Source organism: Alternaria metachromatica, assembly GCF_023757995.1.
Source record: "Alternaria metachromatica strain BMP 0045 chromosome Unknown scaffold_8, whole genome shotgun sequence".
Lineage (NCBI taxonomy): Eukaryota > Fungi > Ascomycota > Dothideomycetes > Pleosporales > Pleosporaceae > Alternaria > Alternaria metachromatica.
In genome coordinates, this window is record NW_026055499.1 from 343,027 (window position 1) to 370,708 (window position 27,682).

Here is a 27,682-nt window from a genome sequence, read left to right on the forward strand (position 1 = left end):
ACCATTATCAAAAGTCTTCAGTGTCTAAATGCCTTATGGCATTAGGGACTGTTACATCACCAACTGAGGGACGAGCATATCTTGGCCAAGATTCTTTTTCTACTTCAGCGCATGTACGTACAACCAAACGAGTGTGTGATCAACCGAAAAGAAAGCTACAACAGTTCAACCAAGCGCACTTTCACCAAGAGCTTGAGAGTGAGATCTGGGCGTTACATCTAAGTAGGCCTGGCATCAAGCGCATCCTGGATAGCCTGAACGTCTTCGTTGGAAAGACCAGTGAAGGAGATGGAGTCAGTTCCCTGGGGTACAGGGTTTCCAGCGTTGAACTTGCCAGTAATGACAGTGGCCAAAGTCATGCAGGCAGGGGGAATACCGCTGACGAGAATGACTGGAAAACATAACGTTAGTACATGGATATGTCGCAGTAATAGAGCAGATCGGACTTACCACCAGGACCGGTGCCCTCGAAAGTCACGTCAGCTCCCTTGAGCTGATCGGCGCAGTCTTGCCACGCGGTTCCAGTGCCGAATTCCTCATCCTGGCGCTTGGAGACGTAGCTGTGAAGTCCAGCCCAGTTGTCGCGGGCGTGGATGACCTGGGTGCCATCGCGGGCCCTCTTGCCGTTAATCGCAGTCACGACGGTGCCGGCGACGGTGCCAGCTGCGGAAACAGCTGCGCTCTATATCATGTTAGTGTGGGTTACAGCCGTGGTTGGGAATGATGGGCCTACGGCAGCGCCAATGCCTGCAGCGGTAGCAGCAGGAATGGCGGCGAGGAAGGGCGCGGGGCAGTGCTGAGCCAGTGCCAGAAGGGCAATGGGAGCAATGAGGCTTTTGGCGTTGGAAAACATATCGATGATATTGGGTTGAAGAGTTCTTTGCTGGACTTGTTGCCTTGGATGATGAGAAGATGTACGTGCTGGAAACACAGTTCTACGGTGGAGCAAGCAGATTTTATACCTGGTCTGCCTTCCTGGAGGTGATATTCTCAAGAGCTGTCCTTCAAGCTGTACGTCAGATTACGATTGAAAGGCTTACTTGCATGTAAGACAGGTGCTTCGTTTAGTGCAGCAATTGGGGGCTGTTTAGTCAAATAGCTCCGTCGATGAGGGTTTTCAGTGATTGTGACCTATCAAGGATGGAACGGATGAGCTTTTCGAGATCATCCACCCGTATCCATGACTTTGAGAGATGATCGTGGGACGCCCAAGCCTTGGGTCGTGCAGGCATGAAGTAAAACATTCTCGAGATGCCTTACCGGTGAGGTATCATCCAGACAGCCATCGAATTGCGTGATTTAATCGTGTCTTACTATCCTTGATAGATTTGGCATAGGGAAATCGTATCATAGCTGTGAAACAAGGGTTACAAGGTAATGGAGGCAGGAGAGGAGATGCGACGGAGCTACATATCTTTACCAATGTAAGTTCTAACCAGCTACACGAGGGTTGCAACACTTGCACATTGTGTGCGTATCACTATACTTTGCTTGGATATCCATTAATGGGTTTACATCAATCCCGAGGTACCCTCAGGCGGCATCTCGATGCTCGATTGACAAGGTCTCATGTCCAATCGGTGTTGCCGCGAAGCATGTCATCTCATCAGAATGGTATAAACGACTGTCGTTAGGTAAAGGATTTGTCTTACATGAGTACAGCTCGGTAAATTCCTTGGTTCAGTACGCATGAAAGTAACCTCCTACAAGATCTATGATCGTGTGTTATCTTACGTTGGAAGTGCCTGACGCGCCCCACCCCACTACTAAACAGGCCATCTAATTTACCTATGACATCTACATGCGTATACGAGACACACAGACTTGTGCAAAAGATTATGGCTAAGACTGAACTGGTACGCTAACATTCGGGCTTGCGGAGAACACTGATACCGAGAAGTGAAGCAAGAAGGGAGCTACTATTGAGCTAGCCGGCAAATATAACAGCAACTACGAGCAACAGTACGAGATATTTTGCCGCGAGGATCTTCTGAAGTGCAATGGAAACCCATCCAAGGTACGGTATGTATCCCACGACCAGGCCCATGATCTCGTCTCTCGTTACGAAGGTCCGTCCATCAGGATACATGGAAACGTCATCGACTTCATTATTGTCACCCTTAGTGACTATAAACTGCCTATGTTACGTTAGATGTGATGTCGCCATGCCGAAGCTGTGAGGTTATCTTACCTTGGCGACAGATTATCATCATCTCCACCAATGTCAGAGACTTTGATCGCCCGATGAACCATTGGCAAAGCTCTGCCAGCAAACCATACGACTGGTATTTCGCCAGCTTGGATGTGGTTGCTCCGATTGGACAGGAAGAGCAAATCCCCTCTATGAAAAGCGGGTGCCATCGACTCTGAGATGACAGATACCATTGGCACTGAAGAAGCGGTAAGAGCCGAAAGCCCTTTCCACATCATCAATGGTGTGCTCAAAGTGGACAAGATGGGTAAGAGGCGCAGCAAGTAGCAGCGTAATCGTCCGCTTTGGGATTGCTTGGCCGTTCGTCGAGAAGATGCTGGCATCTCTGTCGTCTAATGCAAGAGATCGAGGGTGTTGACGATCCCTTGGTCGAGGCCGTGTGTGTCAGAACAGAGCTGGAGTCGTATACCAGAATGAAGCGGTGGCAAGGACATGATGTACGAAAGACCCAGAGTTATTGTATTCGCTCATTCCTGAGGAGCGACGAGCACGATGAATCAGGCCGTAGTCTGAGGTGAAATCGCTGACTCATCTCCGCTTCCGGTACCCGCAGGTGGTATGGGAATGGCGTAGCTAGAGAATACCATCACCATAATGGAGAAACTAGAACAAGGATTGGATTCGGAATTCCGATTTGGGAGAGACACCGGTGCACTGGTATTGTCCGTCTTCAGAAAAGATCTGCGCTGAAGCGCAAATAGGAAATCGTCTGGGTAAATGCAGCTGGCAGCCGGTCAGCGTGACATGGCTTGCAGCAACATGAAATTTATAATCACCGAGACATTACCCTTGCGCTATCCTTGATACCAGACGCATGCCGCGAGTTCAAGTCGTTTGCGGAAAAGGCAACAAGAGGTGCATGCGGATAATTCTGCCCTGGCGGCTTATGCCGAGACCACGTGCTGATGGACAAGCGGTCCAGGCAGCGGTTGAACTCGATTGCGATGCTTCGAGGGGTTTCTTGTGTAAGGGATGACATTGCAGATCGCGTATAGCGAGTCACATTGTCTTAGCCAAGAGTTGCTGAGTTGCGCAGTTAGTTCTTATGGCGCATGCGAGTTCCGACCTGCATTCTTCTCTTTCTTCACCGAGGGGTTGTTGAGGCCTGCCCATCTGTCTTGTCGCATTGTTCAGCTTTTGCGACTGCGAATCTTCGCACCCAGTTTACCCCTGAAGTCTTTCGAAATCCATTGTTCAGTTGGCAGTCGACATGGCGGCAGTTCTCGAGTTCTGCTCACTTCCTTTTAAGATCTCTGATGCCCCCATCGCGAATGAAGAGACCAGCATCTATGTCAGATGCCACGATCGATTGTTTTCAAACGTCACCGTTGTGGATGAGAAAGGCCAAGAGCTCTTCGTTGGAGGAGGACCTGGGCCAATGAAGTCTTGGTCATGGCGTCGACAGGTGAAAGACACTTCGGGTGTGCCGATCTTCGATCTACGACATCACGGGTCGGCAATGAAGAACCTCTGGACGGTGGAAAATCCAGATGGTCAGCGCATAGCGGAGCTGAAACATGTCTCTTCTGGCCGCCGATCGGATCTTGATATGGTCGTTCCCACCGGAAAAGACAAGGAAGACGACGTGGTGCTGCAGGTTCGGCAGAAGGACCAGAGCGCAATTACGACTAGGGTATTCTCCAAAGACGTCTGTATCGCCGAACTGCTGTTGCAGGAGTCAAACGATATCTCCAACCTCAGTCAAGTTGACAGAAGCTCTTGGAAGGTTCGGATTGCTGGTGGTCTCGATCCAGCAGTGGTAAGGCTTCTATCGACCGCGGATATGATTTGAAGCTAACCAGTGACTCAGATCTTAATCATAGCTCTATGTCGGGCTGAGATGCATCATGTGTGGAGACAGTAGTACCTCTTGTGAGAGCATCGTTGCTCGAAATGTGGGAGTCGTGAGTGGCCCGTTGCTTGGGAAGTGACATACTGGCCATGGCGTCTCGCTTGCGCCAGGGTATTCGTGAGGCCTTTATTGTTCCTTCAGACACTCATTTCGCTGCCCTGCAGAAGACGCAGCCATCTACGTAGTTATTTTACGACGGCTTAGTCAGTTAGTGAAGTTTACCAGCCTAACCACTCATTCACCAATTCATCAGATCTGCTGGAGAGTCCTTTCCCAGTTGACAAGTTGTGTATTTGTAGATGTCGTCGTAGACGTTTGTCGAGCGTTTGTTGGGCGAGGTGAGTCAGATGGATCGGAACTAGGTCTCAGTACGATCGCAGTTGTGCCATTGTTCCTTCCTACTCTTCAGTCGCATAACAATGCGAATTGTTGCGATGAACTTTTCCTTCTTGGCCATATGTCTACGCGCGGTGTCTACGCGCGCAGACCCGACTGAACAGGCGACACACCCATACTCAGAAGACGTTTCGCTTTCAACCCAAAGATCTCGCGATGAACAAGAGCGCGATGAAAATGCTGAACAGTCGATAATTGCGCGCTTTGGATGAAAGAGGGGTTTAGAAGGCACGTGGAAGGGTCTCATCAAGCGATAAGAAAATGACGTTCGTGGATAAGAAGGTCCGAGAATAGCTCCGGTTTTTAGCACACCTTGAACTAGCAACCCCGGATCTCCAACACAAGCTCGAAGCTGTAGTGGAGTCAACTTGTTCCATTTGAGAATGTGTAAACGACTCATCTAGGCGCTGAAGGCTCATAGCATTGCTGATTGACAGCTTCGTGTTCAGAATGGCATGATTTCGATTCAGTTTCATATTTTCGAGAACACGACCGTGCACATTCCTGCCTTCAGTAACCACCCCTCAACCAGCTACCTAGGTAAGCTCGGACTAGACCGATTTGCTCTCTCCTCGTGGCACCAACACCAAGCTGAAGAAACAGTATGGTCTGCGAACTTTACAAGATGCCGACCTCCGATATGTTGTTGGCTACCTAGGTACCGTCACCTGCTGGCGCCCACCCTCTCGCCCACCGTCGCTTACTCCTTACCACTGGAACACTCTGAAGCGCGCGATCAAGATCCGCACGGCTTACCAACATAAATCATTCCAGAATGCCAGAAATCGTCAGCTTCGGCATAACGGACATCACCCTGTGAGGTTTCCTAACAACAATCGCTCGCCCTAAGCCATTTGCGCTAATCGCAATCTTAATCACGACCGTCTTCTATGTTTTTCTCCGAAAACTCCGGCCCCTAAGCCTCGCCGAGGCCGGTTTTGATAGCATCAAGAGTCTATAATCTTACTGTTGAGGTCTTTGGCGACATTTAGAATGAGCTGCATTGCACTTGCCATTATCTATCTGCTAAGGCGCCGGTGGTCGAAGTCTTGGAGGCAACTATCGTAGGGGAGGCTGTTGGTGATCAAAGCTCCTGCGGCGAACGCTCTGTCCTCTCACTTCCAAAGTTTACTCACGAAGTGTTAACTTGTGGGCTTCCGGTGATGCCCTTACCGTGTTTAAGTTTTCGCGTTTGCAGTCCGCATTAGGTGGCGTGCGGCAACCTACGTGGTACAATACTCGCCCAAAGTTATATAATGCTCGGCATTCATGTTGTTTGACGAGGGTGATTGAGTTTGTTGCCCTAAACTCATCAACGTCCCTAACGTCAGCTTCCTGCACCGTCTCACACCTGACGACGTGCTGGTATCGACTTGGGTTTATTCGGGCCGTGCTCGGGTATGAACAGAACACGGCGGTCGCTTTCGCGACAATGGAGTTCGCCTTTGGTTCAGATTAGTGCCTGCCCAGGTGGCCTTGAGTCGGGCTGGTAGGCCAGTACCAATCAGCAGTCTCTCCAGCAATTGAGCCGATCCCCGGCTTACTTCCGATCTTAGCCCAACACGGATCCAAAACAGGGACGTGCGCGCCGGATTTGGGATCAAGCATGTGGATCGGCTTGTCTGTGGAGAAGTCTGCCAATAGGGAAGTCAAATGGTGGAACGAACCGCCAATCAGGTAGGGACCAAGCATGCTTCAGCTGTAAATTGGCAGCCATCGTAGGTCTAGGTCTCTGGCAGGGCGCTGCCACAGACCGGCGGATACCTTCAAAACCATGCTTCCCCTCGCGGCTTCCATCTCGTGTCAGTCTAAAGCAAACCTCATCGTTGATCACACTTCACAGTCGCTTTCAAGTAACCAAACTTTGCCAACATGCGCTTCTCCATTATCGCCGCTGCCGCTGCATTGAGCTCTACAGCTCTGGCCCAAGGTCTTCTTGACCAGATCCCGCAATGTGCTGTAAGTCATCGACCATGACTACCTGCGAACGAAAGCTAAAGAAAACGCAGCAAGCCTGCTTCGGTGGCAACTTGGGCAGCTGCGGTGCTACTGACATTGCATGCATTTGCGAGAGCAAGATTATCGACGCTGTGTCTTGCTGTGTGTTCGCTACTTGCTCACAGTCGGATATCGCTGGTATGTCGCTTGCCATTTCGCGTCCCGTCCCAGCTAACAAGTATCACAGCGACCACTCAGTTCGGTGTCGAGATTTGCAAACTTCAGAACATCGACGTCAACACCCAACCCTCATGCCCGTCTGGCAGCGCGACAGCATCTGGCAGCGCGACACCGTCTGGCAGCGCGACCCCTTCTGCCGGCAACTCCTCTGTCACACAAGTGTCTGGCACCGCCTCCATGACCCCTTCAGGAAGCGCCTCCGCTACTTCAGCATCAGCGGCTGGCAACACTGGAGCAGCACCCATCCAGACTGCAGGCGCGGGAGTGGGTCTTGGACTTGCCATGGTCGGACTGCTCGCTGCTTTGTAGGAGAACACTGTCATCAATGTACGCTGTTGGACACTTGCCCAGCGCCCGTCGTTCGCACGGTAGCCCCAGCCATGCACCTGACGCGTCGTGTACCAGACATTTTCCCGACTCGCGCCTCAAGAAAACCTTCCTGCAAACATCGATTGTTCACACCGAAGACATGGCCTGGTTTATTTGTAGTGTATTCTCACAGTTTGGAAACTTCTTTGTTTAATAACATAATTTATTTCGGCATTTACAACTATTAGTAGATCTGTAGCATTAGTGCTAAATTGTACTGACAAGTAACTGTGAATGCATTCTCTCTGGAGATATTTAGTTGATGTATCCCCTTAAAGGGAGGTGCTATGAAACTACATACATCGATGATACCAGGCTGGAAAGCCTGCCCTGCTTGTTTGGCGTGAAACCACTTCAACTCTCTTACTTTAGAACGCGCTGGTAATGATTACAGTCTTCCAGGCGCACACAATGACTGACTCCATCTTCTGTTCGCGACTGCACGACGTGCTGCGGGATAATCCAGCTGATCCGCCCAATCCCGTGCCCGTGCGGCTTATTCTTGAACATTCGAAGTTGAAGCCTCGTCGGCCCCTAGTCGGGACGCGCTCGGCCGCTACTATTTGCCATTAGCTGCCTTCCACCGAAGCATGTTCAGCTCCCGCGGCCCATTGGACGATCTGCACACCCCAGATCTTCGACCCTTCAACATCCCCGGCATCCGTCACTGTCAGCCTTCATCATCAGTCCTCACTTCCAGCCGACTTCCTTTTTTCCTTACATTTTTTTGCGCATGCATTCCACGTAGCTGTTGCGACGCTCTACCGCAATCAGCATTCATAAGGTCGTGCGACAATGGGTCTCGGCATCCTCTCTGACCATGCGCTCGAACAGGTCCCTGGGACCGCGCAGGTATTGGAAGGCGAGCAGCGGAGGGAAATAGAAAGAAATGCAGGAAATATCATAGGGAGGTCAGGCTTGAAGTACGACAAAACTGGGACAATACTGCTTGTTCCGCAGCCGAGTGATGATCCGAATGATCCGCTTGTACGTCTTTCAAACGTCCCATTCTGGCACAAAATCTAGGCAAGTGCACATAGTTGACTGATACTCCAGAACTGGTCGCTTCGTCGTCGCGACACCATTCTCCTTCTTCTATCCTCCATATCAGTCATCGCAAGCACCCTCTCTCCCATTCTTGCCGCCAATACTGTCTCCCTCGCCATTTACTTTGGTCACAACCTAACCGACATGGCTCTGTTGACCGGCTACCACCTCTTGGGTGTCGGAGTCGCAGGTTTTCTTTTCGTGCCGTCAGCGCGTATCTGGGGAAAACGACATGTGTACATTCTAGGAACTGTGATCGTCGTGGTGAGTTGTGCGTGGGGTGGCGCGATAGGAAACAATTATGCTGGATTTCTATGGGCGAGGGTGTTTCAAGGCGTGGGCCTAGCGCCATTCGAAGCGCTCGTCAATGGTGAGTTCAAGCGTGGATATCTTCGAATCCTACTTGAAGCATACACTAACTTTGTATCTCGATTCAAAGCCAGTGTTGGCGATATGTATCACGTCCACGAGCGCGGAGTCCGCATGGCGCTGTCAAACTTCGCCGTCTTCGGAGGCGCGTTCCTTACCCCAGTTTTGGTAGGAGTGATTGCAGATTCAATCGGATATCAGTGGACATTCTATTTTGTCGCCATATTCTCGGGGATCATGCTACCGCTGATCATACTCTTCTGCCCGGAAACGGCGTTCAGGAGGGAAGAGAAATTTGACACCGATACTATGGGGAACTTGCTGGTTAAGGATGGAGAAGAGATGAAAATCTTGGGTAATCGGGGGTCGAGTAGCACATCTGCTGAACACGAAGCAGCTGGAAACACGGATGAAAAGGGAGCAGGAAACTCTGCGGACCAGCATTCGGTGGGCGATTCGCCACGCAAGGCTACTTTTCTCGAAAGTATGAAGCCGTTCAATGGGCGGAAAACAGATGACCGGTATCTGCACCTCCTTCTGCGGCCGTTCTCGCTGTTCTTGCATCCGGGTATACTATGGGCCTGTCTCATCCAAGGCAGTCTAATCGGTTTCACGGTCCTTATCGGTGTTGTGCTTGCAGCAATTATGCTTGGCCCACCGCTTTGGTTTGGAGAGAAGGAGACAGGATACATGTAAGTTGATACATTCCGTTCATGTTTTGCACCTACATGTCCTAACCCCATCAAGGTATACAGGCGCCTTCATCGGTGCACTCCTCGGCTTCGGCCTCACCGGTCTGATTAGCGACTGGTCCGCCAACCTGCTCACGCGTCTCAATAACGGCGTCTACGAACCCGAGTTCCGCATGGTGCTCGTGATCCCACAACTCATATTAGGTTGTGCTGGTATCTACGGCTTCGGCTGGACCAGCGCAGATACGGCAACGTACGGCTGGTTTTGGCCTGATTTCTTCTTCGCGCTTGTAGTTATGGGTATGGTGTGTGGTGCTGTCGCCAGTGCGCTGTACATTGTCGATGCGCATCGTAAGTCTCCGAGACCATTCCATGCTTTGAGATACTGACGTGTATAGGCGGCATGTCCATCGAAGCTTTCACGTGCCTCCTCGTTTTCAAGAACGTATTCTCCTTCGCCCTGACGTTTAAAGGCTTCGACTGGGTCGTTGAAGCTGGACGGCGGAGTGGGGTAGGTGGTGGTGGGGGAATCAAGACCCTGTTTATCGCCGTCGGGAGTGCGCAGGTCGCGGTTTGTGCGTTGACGATTCCGATGTGTAAGTCTCAGAGAGAAGGTGAGATGAGGGCAGTGGCTAATCTGTGCTTTTATAGATATCCTCGGCAAGAAGAACCGGAGTTTCTTCCACCGCCACAATGTTTTCTTTGCGGTAACGGATTGGGTGGCGGATAAACTGACATTTTGGTAGGAGGTTATCAGAAGGCCATTGTTGGAGAGGATCGCTTGGAGGGTATTAATGTGGACTTCGATTCCTGCACTGTCGTTTGCTATGTTTGTTTCTATCTTCTGTTGTTCTTGTCGGATTAGAGCCATCTATCCCTGTCATCGCTGCATTGATCCGGCTTGGGTTACATGAGGCCCGGTCACATTATAACCCATGAAAATCCCTGTTTCTTCACATACGACCATAGGACACTGAGAATTAGGCTTCCCGTCCGCTCAGCCATATACAAGCAGTGTACCGGCCCATTAGTAGCTTCGTGGGTGACCAGAAGCGAATCCGGGCTGCTGTATGTTTTTGCTCTTTTTTGCACCATGGTGGTGATTTTTTTGCGCGCGTTCGCCCCACCAGCCCAAGACCCACCACGAAGCTCTCAAGCACGAATACCACTCATCGTCCACCGGGCTACCGGAACACCAATAGTTAGAGCAAGGAACTCGAGTTCTCTACAAGAATCGTGGTTTCTTCTACCATCATGAGCTCTGCATTCCCCTTGTTAAGCATGTGTACGTGATCTACGCGTACCGGATGAGCAGCTAGAGATGATTTGATGTATGATGAAGCTTCCGTATCCATCTCATGTGAGATTTGAGCAACACTTCAAGGTACCTAGGCACCCCTAATCATCTCCATCCATCATGACATCCACAATGGCCTTTGCCTCCTCAAGATCCTCTTCACGGTAGAACTTGAGTCCATACGAAATCATGAACTGCTCCGAATTGCCATAGTACTGTTCGATCCAATCAAGCTGGCGTTCCGTGAAGTTGTAGTCTGCCTGATGGCCTTCGAGACGTGACAAATCAAAATCATCCTCCTCATCCCCGGACCCTCCCAGCTCGGACATCTCGTCCTCACGCATGATGGCGCGTAAAATCACCCGTCCCTCTTCGCGGTCTTCTTCTTTGTAGATACTGAGCCCGTGCTGTCTCAAGAAGTGATATTCAGAGCGATAGTGTTTCTTGAGGAACGAAGTTTCTTCGGCCGTGTAAGGCGCAGCATTTGGCTCCGGAGTGATGAGTCCATCTCTGGCTTTGAATTCTTCCCACTTACGCCTCTCGGCATCGTCCCATCGGCAGCCTAGCACGTACATCACGTCCTTCTTGAGCGCGTACGGACCGAGCCTTGGCCCGTTCGGTGACCGGCGCACTTTGATACCGAACAATGGGCTTTTAGAGGCGAAATAGGCAGCGTTTTTACCCTTGCTGTCTTTGATGGTGCCTTTGTGCTTTCCGCTTTTGCCGCCGAATGTCACTACGTTGTATCCATCAGTGTACATGAGTGGTTGCCCAATGGTGTTGCAAATAAAGTCAGGCACGTGCAAGACCTCGTGAAGAATGAGAGATCGATGCGAAGATACACCTGAAGCATTCGGAGAGCGTTTGGTGGGGATTTCGACGGTACCGATTCCCAGCACGGGAGTTTGCGTGTGCGGGCCGAAGAAGGGCGAGGAATTTACTGTTGATTTGAAGGGCGTGTACGTTTTAAACCAGCCTCTGTCCTTTGCTACGCTGACAGCCATATGTTAACGGTGAATACTCCTGAATGAGTCGTAGCTCACCTACTGTACGTTGGCATTGTTTAGAAAGACCCAATCGGGACAGAGGCGTGAATTGGTATCCGGATTCATCTCGTTGTCAGACTGCTTGCTGTAGGTCCGCACGGGTACTTCTGGCGATCGAGGCTAGATGGACAGGAGCTGACCGATGAGTGTCCTCCTATGCGGGGTGATGCGGCTGGGGGATTAGGTATATTTACTTGCGCGATTCCACGGCTGTTTGCTGCGCGCGATTGGCCCGAGGTAATGCCGTATTAACCAGGGGCAACCACGCTAACGAACAGTCCTACCCATGGACTCCACCTGGGCACTTCCAGCTGGTCATTGGCGAGTTGCCCCCACAGTTGCTCAGCTGAACCGACTTCACGCATAGACTGCATGCGCAGACAGTACGCGCAAAGCAAGAAATTTAGACAATCTTAACAGGAAATCGTTTTCGAGCTTTATGAGGTAGTCGCGCGCCAGTCTCCCCCATGGCTCGCAGCTGGAGCTTATCCGGCAAATCCCTTTTGCGAGGTGCCCAATCTTGGCTGAACACGTTCCCCAAAGGTCTTCGGGAGCTCTAACTGGAAATCGGCCGCGATGATTCGCGTCCACTCAACCCTGTACAAGCAGAATACCGGTGTGCTAGTAACTAATGGATGACTACATACTGGCGATTTTCGCTGTTATAAGCTTCTGGCTTCGTTTTTGCGCCGAAACTTAACACATCTTTTGCGCTCAGATTACATCCATTAGACTACGACCAATTACTACAACCTCTCAAGATCATAACAAAGTTGGCTAATTCATGCTCAAGACGACATTGACAACTCACGAAAGTCCCCTCTCTCTCAGCCGTGCCTCCGCCCAAGCTCCAAGGTCGCCAAAGAACTTTTCAGATTCACCACCACGCCAATCGCGCAACGCAAACCACAGGTAGCGCACGTCTTGTCCCGCTTTGATAGCAAACTCAAAATCTGGCGCATGCGCGTACAATTGCTGTCCATTGTAGCAGGGGTTAGCGCACCATCATGGTAAACAACATTCGGTACAGACGAACCTTGATGTAATGTCGCGACCAGGTGGCATATGTTTCCAGTTCTGCAGCCGTCGGTGATCGAGGTATCCTAGTGACAGCCGGCTCAGAATGCTCGTTCGTAATCAGATCCACAGGACCAGCCGCGACAAGTGGGTCGGCTAGTAGAGCTGGAACGATGCATGCTGTCTCCCAATCATATAGCGACGTGACTCCGGGCTTACGGTCGTCGTCTGTGATGATCGAAGTGTTGTGTATCCCAAAGTCACCGTGCTCAAGCACTAGCCTATACAAGATGTCGGAATTCTCTTGCGGTAGTAGACGTGGTATCGCTTTGAGGAGAGACTGCTTTGCTGCTAGTGCAACAGGTCCCACAGTTTCTTCATCATCTTCCCATCCCATCATGTCACCTTCGTTCTTGATTGTTGCTTCAACCTTTGACTCCATTACGTGTATCCAGAATTCGCGAGTAGGCGCTACGGGTAAGGTGAAAGCGTGTGGTTTGAAGTCAAAGATACGGCTATGTAGGTACTCGGTCGTGAACTCCGACGGTGGGCAATAGTTGAATAAGGCAGCACGCATGCGTGCAAGCTGATCAAGCAGCGACTCCTAGAAGCTCTTAGTATATGGCGAACACTTTGAGTATTATTTCTCACCTTTCCTCCGGCATCAAGCTCTTCCCATACGTTGTTAGTTCCATCAGATCGTTCGAACACAAACATGCGTCGACCAGACAGATCATCTGGAACCTGCGTCCTAGAGCCTGGTTTCAGGAGTGGTGCGCGAGAGTAGAGTAGACGAGAGGCGCGGACTTCGGCTTCGTTCCGCAAAAGAGTGTACGTGGCTGCTTCGAACAAAACCTCGGGGATCTGCTGCTCGACAGCGAAGCCATCAAAGTCTGGCATATTGACGTCGCCACGAGCTAGACGAACCACCATATCTGGTCCATTTCGGACCTTCAAGTGGAATCCCTGATCAACAGTCAGTCAGGTGTAGTCGGCAAGATCGCCTAAGTTGATTACTGGGCGACGTTTCCATCTTCGTTTCCCTGGTGATAAAGGGCTGCAGGGCTAGATAGGTTGGTCGGAGAGCAAGTGCGAAGATACACGTACATAGTTGTTGGAGCCTTTATCGATAGTCGGGATATCTGTTACTTCAACTTGAAGCTTCTCTTCAATCTCATCGATGAGCAACTGCACGTTCCAGACGTCTTTGAAGGGACTAACATTGTCCCGCACCAGTGTCAAGATATGTTTGCCGTCGTACTCTTCTCCATTCAATCCAACGGGCCACTCATCGCGCCAGGGCATACTTTCTTAGAGTTCGATGTGACTTCGCGATTTCTTCGTGTGGTCGATATTCGTGAGATAGGTGGAAGGTGAGTGATCAGTCTGGCATTACTCGATTCCAATTTGTGTTTGCCTTCGCTCGCTAATCGTTACACAAAGGCGTCTAGATGGCGAACGCCCCGTGCGTTGCATGATGCAAGGGTACGCCATATAACAGCAATAGATAAGAGAAGACCTTTGTATACTACTTATACCGAGCCTCATCCGTCTCGCTTTCTACTCTGTTGAGAAGTAGAGGTCAAAGACCGTTGAGCAAAGGGGTCATGTTTGGAGTAATCTGTTGTGTCATGAGTACACGAGACCGACAGAGCATTATAGCGCCTAGAGGAGGTTTCGCAACCTTCGGGTGCGCGCACGCGTGCGTGACGCGCCAGTAGCAAAGTGGGTCTTGTGACGTCATGTCGACGCGTCGACGGTGCGTGGAGTTTTGGCAAGTGCAACGCGCCTCCTGAATTTCCACCACGCAGCGCCATAACAGCAACAACCCTGAAGGAGCAACGCATTTAGTCCAAAAGTTATGAAGTAAGCAACTCACTCCGATGGTTTAGGTCGTGTATCCATGAATAACGTGATCGATTTAAAGAGTGGCACGAGGGAACGGCACGCGCTTGCCAAACCCTACACTTTCAAAATTGGAGAAATACATCGACGAAAGGAAGCGCAACTACGAAAACACTCGCGATCCAAATCGGCCTCATCACAAATAACCCGCCCAAGATTGCGCTGCCGAAGCCGCGTTCGCTGCAGCAATCCCTCCGGCGACATCGCCCTTTGAGCTACCCAAGCCAATCTCGAAGCTATCATAACCGCAACTAGTCGGCGCGCCAGCTTCAGAGCCGTCTAAGCCAGGAACGATCTGCCAATACAACTACAACGTACGTTAGCATGCTGTTCGTCGAGCATTTGTACCTGTCATGCTTACCCAAGGAACTCCAGCATCATTGAACACTTGGACCTGCGTATCGAAAGAGTCCTGGTAGTCGACCGAGACGCCCCACTCTTCCATCATGATGTTCTTGCCTGCAGCTCTGGCTCCGCTTAGGACTTCCCTGTCGCCGGTGATGTAGTACGCCCAGTCGGACGCCTTGCTCATGTATCCGTGCATGCTGATGATGTCGATGGCATCGCACTGCATAGCCTTCTCCAGCGTATTGAACTCGTGGTTACAGCAGTAGTGAGAGCCGCCGACACCGCCTGTGGCAACCTTGATGTTGGAGGATCCAAGAGCACTGCGCAGTGCTCCAGCACGGCCACACAGCCAGTCGTCCGGGTCGTTGGCGTTCAACAGGTCGATTTGCCCAATCAGCGGCTCGTTCTGTAGGTCGAAAGCCATGATGACCTCTTCCATATCTTTCCAGGCTTTGCCAAAGTTTGGTGACTGGTAGTTTAGCATCTCGCTGAGTCTGTTGTCGTAGTCGGCTTTGGCGTTGGATGAAGAGTAGAAGGTAGGTGCGTCGCCATACTTCTGACAGTATGCATCGCACCCTGCGCTACCGCCCAGTGTATTGGCGTTGTGGGGAGATATGATTGCCTTCATACCGTTGTCGTGCAGTAGTTTGAGAGTGTCGTCGAGCTTATCTAGAACGGTGGTATCGTACACACCAACCGTCGCTTCGAAAGCTGGCACGTCATTCTCGATAGTACTGCCCTTCAAGCACCCTGTAGCAACGTTCGTCGCTGCACAACGATTGTCAGTACTGCAGATATCCCCTCAAGTCCACTGCTAAGAGGATGCAGAATTATTCCAAAGGTGTTCATAACTGTTCAAATGCTACTTACCCCACAGCCTCAGGACCTTGGCGCCCCATCCAGCAAGAGTTTCAACATACTCCTTCTGCTCGGATGCAGAAAGGGCATGAAGAAAGTACTCATTACTTCCTGCGAATGAAGTTGAAGCTTGCCTGCGAGTTGGTACCAAACCGTTGACTACCGTTGTCGATAGCCCCAGCAAGGAAGTGATAGCCATAAGGCTGCGCATCGTGAAAGTTGGTGGTGCGTAGATGTATACGATTTATAAACAGATGTGGGTAGTAATTGGTGAGTAATTTAGTCTTTGCATGCCAAAGACTATATATGCCATGGTGGCCATCCAGGTCAACCTTGCGAGGGGCCGAATACAGTTGAATGCGCCTGTGTTGATGGTTTGGAGACATATGGGGCCAGCCTTGCCAGCCACGTTCGCCGTGGCATCACCTCAAATTACCAGCTAATTTTATCGCATCGAAAGTTTACGGGTGAGCTAGCCTTGATTGTGGTGGCTGTCTGTGACAGCTGCGGGAGTGTACCCACGGACGCTATGCATGCAGCTGGGCCGCCCCAAAGGCCGCCCCTATTGGCCCGATCGAAACTCTAGAGATAAATGGCGACGCACCCGCCGGATTCAGTCAATGGCAGGCACCGAAGAGAACGCCATGTTCTTACCCGTCACTATCAGACCCCGATCATTTCTCGTTCGGCGTTGCTGCTGCTGCACAATTCCTCAGCCTTGCCGGTGTGTTGAGGTGAAAGTCTATTTATGCGTACGTGGGCGTCCAATCAGAGTTCAGCCGTCTCGGGTTCAAGTATGTGCATACACATGCCCGTGCTATCACATCAAGACATCCATTTCCAGCGAAGGAAGGCTGGGGTAATTTGCGACATGTGCGAAAACGCCCTGCGTACAAAATACGCCGGTCCGCTGCCAACCTAGCTTTCTCCACAACTCTTCCCTTAGCCTTCCCGCTGTGAAAAAAAGAAGGCTTGTATCGATTTATCTCCCCAGGAAGATACGCTAGCATACACCAAGATGTTTGGCAGCCGAGGCTTTCCCGCTCTTGCTCTTCTTTTAGCCCTGATTAGCGTAGCAGGCGCTAGTGGTCCTACGAGTATCTTCATTGATCAGATTGAAGAATACAAGCTCCTCGCAACATGTGCCGAGCTCGAGTTGTCGACTATCGTGCGTAACATGAAATGGGGGTGTGGGGATGGCGGCTCATACCAGTCGTTTACATGCTGTAAGTTGACATCATGGAAGAAAGCTTGCGTCTGCGACATGCGCTGACCTCGTAATTTCCGTCTCACAGTCTGCTACGAGAGCTCTGCCAAGTTCTCCAGCATGATTGGAGCTCATGTCATGACCCAGTGTCCAGACGACCCTACGCAAAACACGACGGCGCTGGAAGTGTTTAGCAGCTATTGTGATATCGGAGGTTCTAAATTAGCTGAGATCGCTGGTGAGTAATCCCTTGTTCTGGGGTGAGAAAGCAACGAGCTGACATGGCGAAAGCCGCTACAACATCGGTGCCAGCAACAACGTCATCGCCATCATCATCGTCTGCTTCTCCAGCATCGACGCTGCAATCGGCTTTCTCAACTCCCACCTCGACAACACCTATCTCATCACCTGACCCCACTACATCACCTGAGTCGACGCCTGCTCCCAAGTATCCCTCTCGAAAAATCGCGATAGCTACAGGTATCACTGTTCCGGTAGTCGTCCTAGCTTCAGCCTTCGCGGCCTTCTTCTTGTTCCGCCGCTATAGGAACACGCATGGTAAACCCGTGCTGTATGAAGCCGACGGTTCTTCCTTGGATGCATCAAGGGGTGGCACATGCCATGAGGTGAGTGAGAAAGGGCAAATTCCTGCAGAACTGGCAGACCACGATCGCCACGATCCTCACGAGTTGGATGCCCAAAGCGATAGTAAGGTTTGATGAAACGCGTCCTTAGTGGATGAAGTCTTGTGGAAGTCCAGTTAGACAGTTGGCATGGTCTCGAGTAAAGATCGTTTGAACGATTTGCTATGTTCCGCGTTAGTGCAACAGGATGGGAGTCTCTTAGCGAAAATTAGAAGAACGGAGAAGCTCTAGCCAGAACATCCGCTTGCCGCTTGGTCAATCCACCATGACAACCATGTTGAGTCAATCGTGAACAGATACTATTGGGTGGGTAACACCGTAATAGTCCATTCGAAATGTAGCCAGGACAGTCAGGTAGGCCGTTTACAAAGTGGACATCCTTCTCCACTCCAGCTCTTTACTGACGCGATCGGGGTCGCACCTTGCCACGACGAATATGGCAAAGCTCTTGGTGTACGGCAGTCTTCTCTTCTTCTCTGCTTAGCAGATGCATCGTCAAGCTGCGCCCATGCTTCGTGACCAGTACAACTCTACCAAAACTTTGCCCAAAGATCGATGTACGAAGTCAGTAAATGGCTCACAACATTTCGTACACAAATATACCTGTGTGAGAAGGTACCAGAAGTTTGTTTGTCCGTCGAGGAGGATATCAGGTGAGTTTCCTTTGATCCAGTCCTATAAGCAGTCTAGGTGGCTTCAGGAAGCCGTGCATGTGTCCAAATTCGATCGTTGTAAGATGCGGTTCCGCAGGTATCCTTCGGACCGGGCGGTAACATCTAGCTGCCCTGCATTTGCGCATGTTGAGACATCCAAATTTCCATGCACCACTGAAACGGCTAGGCGACGATCCGATCGTCGGGTTAGTTGGTCCCATGTGATGCGGATTAGTGCATGCTAAGCACGCTTGAAGCTTGCGACTCTAAACACGAGTCATTGACTCTGTATGTGTTCGCATAGTGAATACTACCACTTGGATGCGATTTGGGGTCGACATCGTTTCCAAATGCAGTTCCATCAATGACAGAGTCGCGATAAAGCCTCGTTTAGAGTAAAATCCCGATAATACCAACATTTGTTTTGTTCGAATTACCAAAACCGGCAAGCCGGCGTTCCCTTCGGCATCATGTTCGCCTTGACAGAACGGTGTTATGCGGGGTACCGGGGTTGCTGTATCTACCCCGCAAACTAGACATTCGGAGAGCAACGTATCGATCGCCTGTGCGTGGCGTTGCCGCGGAGTGTTTCCGCATTCAGACACATCCAGTACCAGGCCTTCACACGCGACATCTCCGTTGATTCCCTTAGGGCGTCCGGTCGGATGGGATACTAGAGGAGATCGACATGGTCTCGAAACGTTACTGGAGTGTGGCAGCGTCCACAGGCGAAACGCAATTCGCCCTGGTTATCGGACGCGAGACGGTGGCAGGATCGCGAATAGCGTGGCGGTCATGCAGGATCCGCGCAGGAGGGGTATGTCGTGCGTTGACGTATATATAGAGAGTGTATCGCCCACGATGTGTCTATCCAAAGGATCGCCAGTAACTTTTCAGTTTCACAACCTCCTCTTCATTCAAGAATCACTCCTTCTACAATGGTCCACTTCCGGACAGACATCGGTGCGACGAACGAAGCGGCGGATCCGAATAACGAGAACTATGCAAAAGAGCTCGAGACCGATGTCGTAATTGTAGGCGCCGGTTTCGGTGGCGTCTACCTGATGCACAAACTCCGCCAACAGGGCTTCAAGTGCAAGATTATGGAGGCTGGTTCCAACATCGGTGGTATCTGGCACTGGAACTGCTATCCCGGAGCTCGGGTCGATTCCCAGGTCCCCATCTACGAATACAGTATGCCGGAGATCTGGAAGGTATGTGACGATCTTGTCATATCGCTATACGAAGACTGACATTGGCGGATAGGACTGGAATTGGTCCTGCAGATACCCCGGTACGGAAGAGCTTCAACAGTATTTCGACCACGTCGAGCGAAAGCTGGATATCAAGAAAGATTGCGCATTCAACACCAGAGTTGTCGAGGCTCAGTTCGATAAACCCTCCTCGAAATGGGTCGTGAAGACCGAAGATGGCCGGACAGCGCGCTGCAAATATTTCCTTTTGGCTCTCGGCTTCGCGGCGAAGCGTCATTTCCCCGACTGGCCAGGAATGGACAAGTTCGAGGGCGAGATCCATCACAGCTCATTCTGGCCAGCATCTGGAGTAGACGTCAAGGGCAAACGTGTTGCCGTCATTGGCACTGGGTCCACAGGTGTTCAGATCGCCCAGGAGACATCGAAGACGGCCGCCAGTATAACCCAATTTGTTCGCACGCCCAACCTTTGCCTTCCTATGCAACAGAAAGCTCTCACGAAAGAAGAGCAGGACAGACGGAAGCAGGGCGAATACCAGGAAATCTTCAAGAAAAGATTGACAACGTTCGCTGGCTTCCAGTACGACTACATCGAGAAGAACACCTTCGATGACTCACCCGAGGAGCGCGAGGCGTTCTACGAGAAGATGTGGGAGAACGGTGGTTTCGAGTTCTGGCTGGTAAGCGATAGATGTGAAGCCCGTACATCAGCAGACACTTACTGTGATCGCAGGCAAATTACAAGGATCTGTTGTTCGACAACAAAGCCAACCGCGAAGCCTACAACTTCTGGGCGAAGAAGACGCGAGCCCGGATAACGGATCCCGAGAAGCGTGAGATTCTTGCGCCCCTGGAGCCACCGCACGCCTTTGGTACCAAGCGACCGAGTCTGGAGCAGAACTATTACGAGATGCTCGATAAGCCCGAGAACAAGGTCATCGACGTGAACAAGAACCCGATCAAGGAGGTTACTGAAAAGGGTATTGTGCTGGCTGACGGTACTCTACACGAGTTCGACGTCATCGCCCTTGCAACCGGCTTCGATTCAGTAACAGGTGGTATGAAGAACATGGGACTGAAGGATGTCGACGGTGTTGAGCTGTCAGAAAAGTGGAAGAACGGTACCTACTCGTACCTGGGTATGAGCCTGAGCGGTTTCCCGTAAGTTCTCAAGTGCTTCCAACTACTGCAGATACTGACTGGACTGCAGCAACTGCTTCTTCCTCTACGGTGCTCAGGGACCGACGGCGTTTTCCAACGGACCCACGTGCGTTGAGGTTCAGGGAGACTGGATCGTCGATGCCATGGTCAAGCTTCGAGAGCAAGGCATCAACTACTGTGATGCTACACACGAAGCAGAGAAGGAGTGGCGGGAGAAGATCACCGAGCTCTCGGACAAGACACTGTTCCCGCAGACCAAGTCATGGTACATGGGTGACAACGTGCCGGGCAAACTCCGAGAGCAGTTGAACTTCGCCGGCGGGTTCCCACTGTACAGCGAAATGACGCGGAGTGCACTGGACAAGGGCTTCGAGGGCTTCATTACTGCGTAGATATCCACTGGTGAAGGAAGGGGCCGTTTTGCCTGTTGTAATTAATTGTATATCAATCATCTGCTTTCAACAACTGTCCCGTTTTCGTCGTGTGCGTCAGGTACTGCATCGAAAGGCAGGAAGTAGCCTCGACTAGTGCGACATATGTGGTACTGCTCGGAACGGCGCGTGCAGGAAAGGAGCAAAACTCTGGAAATGGACCGCATGGCTGGGGCGTGGGGGATATGCGATGTGACGGGCGTGGTGGGAGGAGAGGGGCAGCGCGGCGTGGGTGGCCGCGGAGGCAGCAGATCAGAGATGGCCTGATCGGCGTCACATGGAATTTACGCCGACCGACGTCACGACGGGCGCCAGGTCAAGCAGCGCATTGCTACCTGCCTTATGGAAGCCGCACGCGCATCTGCCCACCACCCGGTACCATGAGGACGGCGTTCCTTTTTGGTCGCCAATGCTGTCGCCCAGGCCTGCCCAAACTCGCAACCCGCGCCTTCACGCGTCCATCCACCGCCGCCTCCCGCTTCCGCCGTCAATTTGCGACTCCAAACTTCAAGGGTAGAACGATACTATGGTCCGGTGCAGCTGCCGGAGCTGCGGGCGGCGCAATACTCAGCCCACTGGCCTTCGTCGACGTCGCCAATGACAAATCCGGCCATGGAGAGAAGACGCATGAGGAGGCCATGCTCGAGGCGTCGCGGAAGGAGCTCGACGAGCAGGTGCCCCACGCGCTGAGGCACTCTACAAAGTACAGGCGAGGCATATATTTCTTCGTCGAGGACTACATAATCGAGCCCATAGCCACCGGATTCCGCTTCCTCCACCTCATCATCATCTTCGTGCCGGTCATCGTGACAATACCTGCGATATGGCTTGGTTCACGGCAGCCTGATAGAGACAACGAGCGAAGTGGCACACTATGGTGGTATGGCTTCTTGGTTGGCTCTATGGAGAGGGCTGGTGCGGCCTTCATCAAGGTGCGTGCCGTTACGTTAGACTCAGAAGATGTCAAGTAGGCTGACTCTATTATAGCTCGGACAATGGGCTGCCTCCCGAACAGATGTCTTTCCAACCGAGATGTGTTCAATCATGTCCACCCTCCACTCCAACGCCCCGGCGCACACATTACAAGTCACGAAGCGAACAATCGAGGCGGCTTTTGACGGACAGAGCTTTGACGACATCTTCGAGGAGTTCGACGAGAAGCCATTGGGTGTTGGCGCAATAGCACAGGTATACAAGGCGAAGCTGAAGCCGCACCTTGCGACTCTGGAGGACAACAGCATCGACCGAGAAGAACTCAATCTGGCGCGGCGGATCAAGAAGAATGTCGATGTGACGCTCAAGAGCTCACCCTCGAGAGTACCATCTAGCCATGTTGCCATCAAGGTTCTGCACCCCAACATTGAGAAGATCGTCCGGAGAGACTTGCGTATCATGGGCTTCTTCGCCGCTGTCATTAACGCTATACCCACGATGGAGTGGCTGTCGTTTCCCGACGAAGTGGAACAATTTGGCGAGATGATGAGGCTGCAACTGGATCTGCGCATCGAAGCCGCGAATCTCACGCTCTTCAGGCGTAACTTCAAGGACCGGACGACAGCCTGGTTCCCGTACCCTTACACTGACTACACCACGCGCAATGTCCTTATCGAGGAGTTCGCTCAAGGCATCCCCATGGAAGACTTTCTACAAAATGGAGGCGGAGTGTTCCAAAAGGACATTGCAGACGAAGGATTAGATGCGTTCCTCACTATGCTCCTCATCGACAATTTCATCCATGCCGACCTACACCCGGGAAATATCATGGTTCGTTTCTACAAGCCTGAGCAGTTGGACGTCTCAATATTCGCCAAGAAGGAGGACCGGACGACCGGCCCCAAAGAGTCGCTTGATGTTACTGAAGAGGTACTCGAGCGTCTGCGACCACACAAGAAGAACCCGAAGCAGTGGAAAGCGAAGTTGCAGGAGATTGACAACGAGGGGTATCGACCACAGCTCATTTTCATCGACACAGGTCTTGTAACGGAGCTCAATGCGAAGAACCGCGCCAACTTCCTTGATCTCTTCAAGGCTGTCGCCGAGTTTGATGGTTACAAAGCAGGTCATCTCATGGTTGAGAGGTGCAGACAACCAGACGCAGTACTTGACGGGGAAGTTTTTGCTTTGCGCATGCAACATCTGGTGCTCGGAGTCAAGAGCCGTACTTTTGCTCTCGGCAACATCAAGATTGGAGACATTCTCAACGAGGTTCTTTCCATGGTACGAACACATCATGTTCGCCTTGAAGGCGACTTTGTCAATGTCGTTCTTAGCATCCTCCTCTTGGAAGGTATCGGAAGGAGCTTGAACCCTAACTTGGATCTCTTCGCCGGGTAAGTGATATTACAACGTGCATCTAGCCATCTGCTAACGTAACCAGTGCTCTACCAATACTGCGACAACTTGGTGCACAAAGTGGCTCGTCGATGATTCGTGGAGGCGACTTTTCGATGCTCAAGGTTTGGGTTGGTCTTGAGGCGCGCAGCTTCTTGCAGGCCTCCATTGATACGGTATGCAACAGGACACATGTGTTGCGCTGCATCACTAACAATCTCTTAGGTCGAGCGATACGTCAAATCCGATCAACTATCACCCAATGTATAAGAGGAAGACGGGCGGTTGTCTATTACATGGGATTCCCTTCGTTGTTAATACTTCCACACGTGTGTTAGCGGTTGTGACTGGCTGGTATGAAGGACGCAGGCTGTGCTTGGAACTGTGAAGTAACGGTACAGTGCATCGTCGTTTGAAGGTATTGATCTATAATGTGCAGACACGGCGGACGCTCTGAGTTTGTAGGCAGCTTTCTGTTTTGTTTGGCTCCCCGTGAAGGGTACGCGTAAGGGCGACAAGGGTCTCGCGTGATGACGTCACCCTCGTGTTAAGCTTCACAGCTACAACGCAATACAACATCCCTCCTCTCAACCACACTACACTTTTCACTCGTATTAGTTGAACTTCTGACATATCCGCTTCTCAAATTGCTCGTTCCAACCCCACAACCCCCATTCACCCGAATTTAGCTCTTTCCTGAGCAACGATGGAAGCCGGAGCAGCCGGTGTGCTCTACGCAGCCGAGAACCTCCTGGAAGCCGGTGTAGCTCTCGTCAAGGGCATAACTCACCCGACATTGCCGATCAAGGCAAACCTCACGCGCATATCCTCCGTCCCACTCCCTCGCTCGCATCACACCGTCTCGGTAGTCAAAGGCCGCGCATACATCTTTGGTGGAGAGACGGAAGCTGGCGAACTCGCAGACAATGACATGCACGTTGTCATTTTGCCGTCGAGCGGTGTTCTCGACGCCGACTACACCAAATACCCAGCCCGCGCGGCCAATGGCTTGGACGATGTACCGAACTCGAGAAGGGGACACACGGCTGCGGTCATTGGGGATAGCATCTACATGTTTGGTGGCAAAGGAGATGGTGTAACAGATGAGAAGGGGCGGGTCTGGGTTTACGATACGGTTTCAAACACCTGGACCTATCTTGATCCAGCCGAGGGCACGCTGTTCCCCAGCCAGCGAACTGGCCACGCTTCGGCGAGCTCAGACCTCCCAGGCCCCAAGACGACGACGTACGTTGAGAAGGCACCGCAAGCCCCCGCCGATCCTGCGAAATACGTTCCCGAGCCGCCGGAAGCAAACTCATACGGAACAATCTTCGTAGTTGGAGGGCGCGAATGTTCGAGTAGCAATCTTGCCAACGATGCACTTGCGTTCGACGTCAAGACACGAACGTGGACCAACATACCTTCCCCATCAGGTCAGCCACGGGAAGGTGCAAGCCTCGCGCTCGTTGGCAGTCGCCTCTATCGGTTTGGTGGAAAGGGCATCGAGACATTTGCGTCAGGTGCGACCGAATACGTGGACGCATCACATGTGTGGACACATGCAGAGCGCGGGACTACGCCAGTGACTAGTGGGTGGGGCTGGGAAGAAGTGAAGCACACCGAGGGTAGCACCGCTACAGCACCGCAGGCGCGCGCAAATGCAGGACTCGTGGACGTCACCACAGGTCAAGGGCGACACTACTTGCTAGCTGTCGGCGGAGAGACTGAGAACGGAGATTACCTCGACGACATATGGGCACTGCAGCTCGCACCCGAGCGCTCCACGGCCGCAGCGACTAAGGATAACATACGCGCGGGGTTGAAGAGAGATACGCATGAATCGCAATGGGCTGAGGCGATATATCGATACGTAGACACAAAAGGCGAAGAGGAAAAGGAGATTCCAGGAAAGCCAAAGCGAGGCCTTGGAGCGAGGGGGCATTTCGGTATCGCCAAGGGTACCGAAGTCGACGGCGCGACGTGTGTAGTCTGGGGTGGAGTCGATGCAAACGGCAGTGTACTAAACGATGGTTGGATGATTACTGTTGACAGGTAGTCCGTCACGTTGTGCGCTTATGGATACAAATGAAGAACTTGGCCGACACGCGTCTGCGACCAACAATGCCTGGCTGTCTAGCACGTGGCAAACCTATGGATCGTCACCACTTCTTGCTCTCCACCATTCCAGCCTGTTCTTGTCTTTCTGACTTTCCAGCGTCCTCTCTTGTGTGTGCGCATGACTTTGCGCGAGGTTTTCGCTATCTCAAGCGCCTTGCCGTTGATAGTGCCGTGGAACAGACGCTTGGAGCAAGTATCGGCGCTGCCATGCGCGACCAGGGCAACCGAAACCCCAACAACCTGCCGAAGCCACGCTGCACCACATGTCACCTCGCCTTGGTGGTTTTCGCGCATCGCATTGGATGCTGTCAAGCGGACTTGGTGCCTTGTAACCGTCTTCTCGTGGCCATCGCGATCTTGTTGGTGGGTGGGTACAAAGGTGAAACAACAGAGCTGGCCCAATCAGGAAAGTGGCAGCAACAACACCAGCAATACGCCGCTCTGGTGAAGCCAGTACCCGCTTACAGCGATATATACAGCCCTGCGAGGGCTTGGGACCTAATTCAACAGCCACTAGCTACCATCGAGTGGCTGACAGCGGTACGAGGCCTGTAATGACGGGAGGGCCGACCCAGTAGAGTGCCGTTAGTAGACAGGACAGGGCCTGGGGCTTCTAGGCGCTATGCGTCCGTTTTATAGGTCATGGAGAGGATGGGGGTTAAGTATATTGCTTGCCCGGGATGTTGTGCGAGCGACTGCACCCAAAGACGAGTTTACGGGTTACGCTGCGGTTGAAGAGCGCGTACAACAGCAGCGGCTGCAGTCAGCTCATTACAATTTCTCAAGGAGCAAAGAAGATTTGGAAGAGTTGTCAATTATGGGTTGGGGTAAGTCACTACCCAGCCGACTGTGCAGAGAGACGAAAAGCGCTGAACATATTATGCATCGATAGGTGGAGACTTGACACTGGTGAATGGTTCGCCGTTCAGTTGGACCTTGAATGGCCAACATTCGTATCAAATGGATACATGGAAATGGCCAACAATCAACGCTGGTGTGTATATCCTTGATCGAGAGGAATACCGCCACTGACCACGTGAAGGCCAGGCATCAAGAATATACGTCGAGTTTGGGACGAGAGGAAACACCCGTGACGATGCAGGCGAGGCGTACTACAACATCGACGGAACATCGGATAGGTTCACGGTACTCGGACGGAAGCCTTCGGACTATGCACTCACCATATCTCTGGATGACATGTCGACAAAGCAGAGTTTGAAAGGATCAAAAGTCGACTTGGGATTTCGTCACAATGCTGCTGTAAACTGGATCATGTCCACTGATGAAGCAGGAAACTGGTGGTCAAATAGCGGTACCTACGCAGATTGGATGCAGCAAAGCATCGGTTCGCTGGCAAACAGAACGCTAAAACACATCTGCATGCCAGGCTCTCATGATGCCGGGATGGGAACATTCAAACCTGGCACTATCGGCGCGCACTTTGCCAACACTCAGACCCAGTATCTGGATTTCTATCAACAACTCGAAGCCGGCTCACGGTATTTCGACCTCCGCCCGGTGCTCTCGAGAGGCGACTGGGTAGCTGGTCACTACGGCCAAGTTGGTGACATCTGGCTTGGCGGAAATGGACAGTCCCTCACAGACATCATACAGCAGATCAACGACTTCACTGCGAAATATCAGGAACTCGTCATCATAAATCTCAGCCACACTCTCGACACGGACAACCAGTACAAAGACCTCACGCAAACGCAATGGAACGACCTCTTTACCACACTAAAGCGCATCAACAACCGCTACACGGTCAACAACCCCGACACCACCGATCTCTCCACGCGCCGTCTGGGTGACTTCATCACAGACCGTGCCTCCGTTCTCATCATCGCGCAGATACCTAATGATGTGAAACTAGGCGACTTTGCAAACCAAGGATTTTACACGGGCCGCAACTTTCCTTTCTACGACGAATACAGCAATAGCAACAATCTTGCTACTATGAAGAGCGATCAGCTAGCCAAGCTGAAGCAAAATCGGAACATTGTCGCGGAGCAAAGCGAGAGGAAGGATATGTTTCATATCTTCTCATGGACGTTGACACAGCAGCCTGAGGATGTGTTGATCTTTGACAAGGCCATCATGTTCGTTTCCCTCTATCCTGTCTTCATAAACACACGAGCTTTCCCCAGACACTAATATACCCTTAGGAATATGGCGGCCTCCGCTTTCGACGACCTAATAAGCGAGACGTGGAACGCGTTCACACCGCAAAGCTTTCCAAACGTGCTGTTTGTAGATAGTCTAGGAGTCAGGGATAAGAGTGTTGTTTTCCCGTTCGATAAGCCAAAGCAAGGGTTACCAACAAACTCCGATATTGCTG

At 51.8% G+C, this 27,682-nt stretch overlaps 10 protein-coding genes across 10 annotated transcripts; 6 read left to right on the forward strand and 4 right to left on the reverse strand.

Moving 5' to 3' along the window:
* Positions 1–218: 218 nt before the first annotated feature.
* On the reverse strand, positions 219–853 carry J4E83_004552 (uncharacterized protein; the record flags this gene model as incomplete). Its single annotated transcript, XM_049331480.1, has 3 exons — positions 219–391; positions 451–682; positions 734–853. The coding sequence occupies 3 exons, from the start codon at positions 851–853 to the stop codon at positions 219–221; spliced, it is 525 nt and encodes a 174-aa protein (XP_049189254.1).
* A 5,559-nt stretch (positions 854–6,412) lies between these two features.
* Positions 6,413–6,947, forward strand: J4E83_004553 (uncharacterized protein; the record flags this gene model as incomplete). Its single annotated transcript, XM_049331481.1, has 2 exons — positions 6,413–6,419; positions 6,646–6,947. 2 exons carry the CDS (start codon positions 6,413–6,415, stop codon positions 6,945–6,947), a joined length of 309 nt encoding a protein of 102 aa, XP_049189255.1.
* Positions 6,948–8,537: 1,590 nt separating this feature from the next.
* Positions 8,538–9,861, forward strand: J4E83_004554 (uncharacterized protein; the record flags this gene model as incomplete). Its single annotated transcript, XM_049331482.1, has 4 exons — positions 8,538–9,115; positions 9,171–9,466; positions 9,514–9,711; positions 9,767–9,861. 4 exons carry the CDS (start codon positions 8,538–8,540, stop codon positions 9,859–9,861), a joined length of 1,167 nt encoding a protein of 388 aa, XP_049189256.1.
* Positions 9,862–10,513: 652 nt separating this feature from the next.
* J4E83_004555 (uncharacterized protein) lies at positions 10,514–11,416 on the reverse strand (the record flags this gene model as incomplete). The annotated part of the gene is made up of 1 exon (XM_049331483.1): positions 10,514–11,416. The coding sequence occupies one exon, from the start codon at positions 11,414–11,416 to the stop codon at positions 10,514–10,516; it is 903 nt and encodes a 300-aa protein (XP_049189257.1).
* A 1,036-nt stretch (positions 11,417–12,452) lies between these two features.
* On the reverse strand, positions 12,453–13,780 carry J4E83_004556 (uncharacterized protein; the record flags this gene model as incomplete). Its single annotated transcript, XM_049331484.1, has 3 exons — positions 12,453–13,079; positions 13,127–13,441; positions 13,583–13,780. The coding sequence occupies 3 exons, from the start codon at positions 13,778–13,780 to the stop codon at positions 12,453–12,455; spliced, it is 1,140 nt and encodes a 379-aa protein (XP_049189258.1).
* A 736-nt stretch (positions 13,781–14,516) lies between these two features.
* On the reverse strand, positions 14,517–15,785 carry J4E83_004557 (uncharacterized protein; the record flags this gene model as incomplete). Its single annotated transcript, XM_049331485.1, has 3 exons — positions 14,517–14,687; positions 14,742–15,496; positions 15,599–15,785. 3 exons carry the CDS (start codon positions 15,783–15,785, stop codon positions 14,517–14,519), a joined length of 1,113 nt encoding a protein of 370 aa, XP_049189259.1.
* Positions 15,786–19,028: 3,243 nt separating this feature from the next.
* Positions 19,029–20,856, forward strand: J4E83_004558 (uncharacterized protein; the record flags this gene model as incomplete). The annotated part of the gene is made up of 4 exons (XM_049331486.1): positions 19,029–19,304; positions 19,357–19,983; positions 20,037–20,464; positions 20,514–20,856. 4 exons carry the CDS (start codon positions 19,029–19,031, stop codon positions 20,854–20,856), a joined length of 1,674 nt encoding a protein of 557 aa, XP_049189260.1.
* Positions 20,857–21,275: 419 nt separating this feature from the next.
* On the forward strand, positions 21,276–23,496 carry J4E83_004559 (uncharacterized protein; the record flags this gene model as incomplete). Its single annotated transcript, XM_049331487.1, has 4 exons — positions 21,276–21,827; positions 21,883–23,225; positions 23,273–23,402; positions 23,452–23,496. 4 exons carry the CDS (start codon positions 21,276–21,278, stop codon positions 23,494–23,496), a joined length of 2,070 nt encoding a protein of 689 aa, XP_049189261.1.
* A 436-nt stretch (positions 23,497–23,932) lies between these two features.
* On the forward strand, positions 23,933–25,282 carry J4E83_004560 (uncharacterized protein; the record flags this gene model as incomplete). Its single annotated transcript, XM_049331488.1, has 1 exon — positions 23,933–25,282. One exon carries the CDS (start codon positions 23,933–23,935, stop codon positions 25,280–25,282), a length of 1,350 nt encoding a protein of 449 aa, XP_049189262.1.
* Positions 25,283–26,161: 879 nt separating this feature from the next.
* On the forward strand, positions 26,162–27,498 carry J4E83_004561 (uncharacterized protein; the record flags this gene model as incomplete). The annotated part of the gene is made up of 3 exons (XM_049331489.1): positions 26,162–26,171; positions 26,237–26,338; positions 26,387–27,498. The coding sequence occupies 3 exons, from the start codon at positions 26,162–26,164 to the stop codon at positions 27,496–27,498; spliced, it is 1,224 nt and encodes a 407-aa protein (XP_049189263.1).
* Positions 27,499–27,682: the final 184 nt, after the last annotated feature.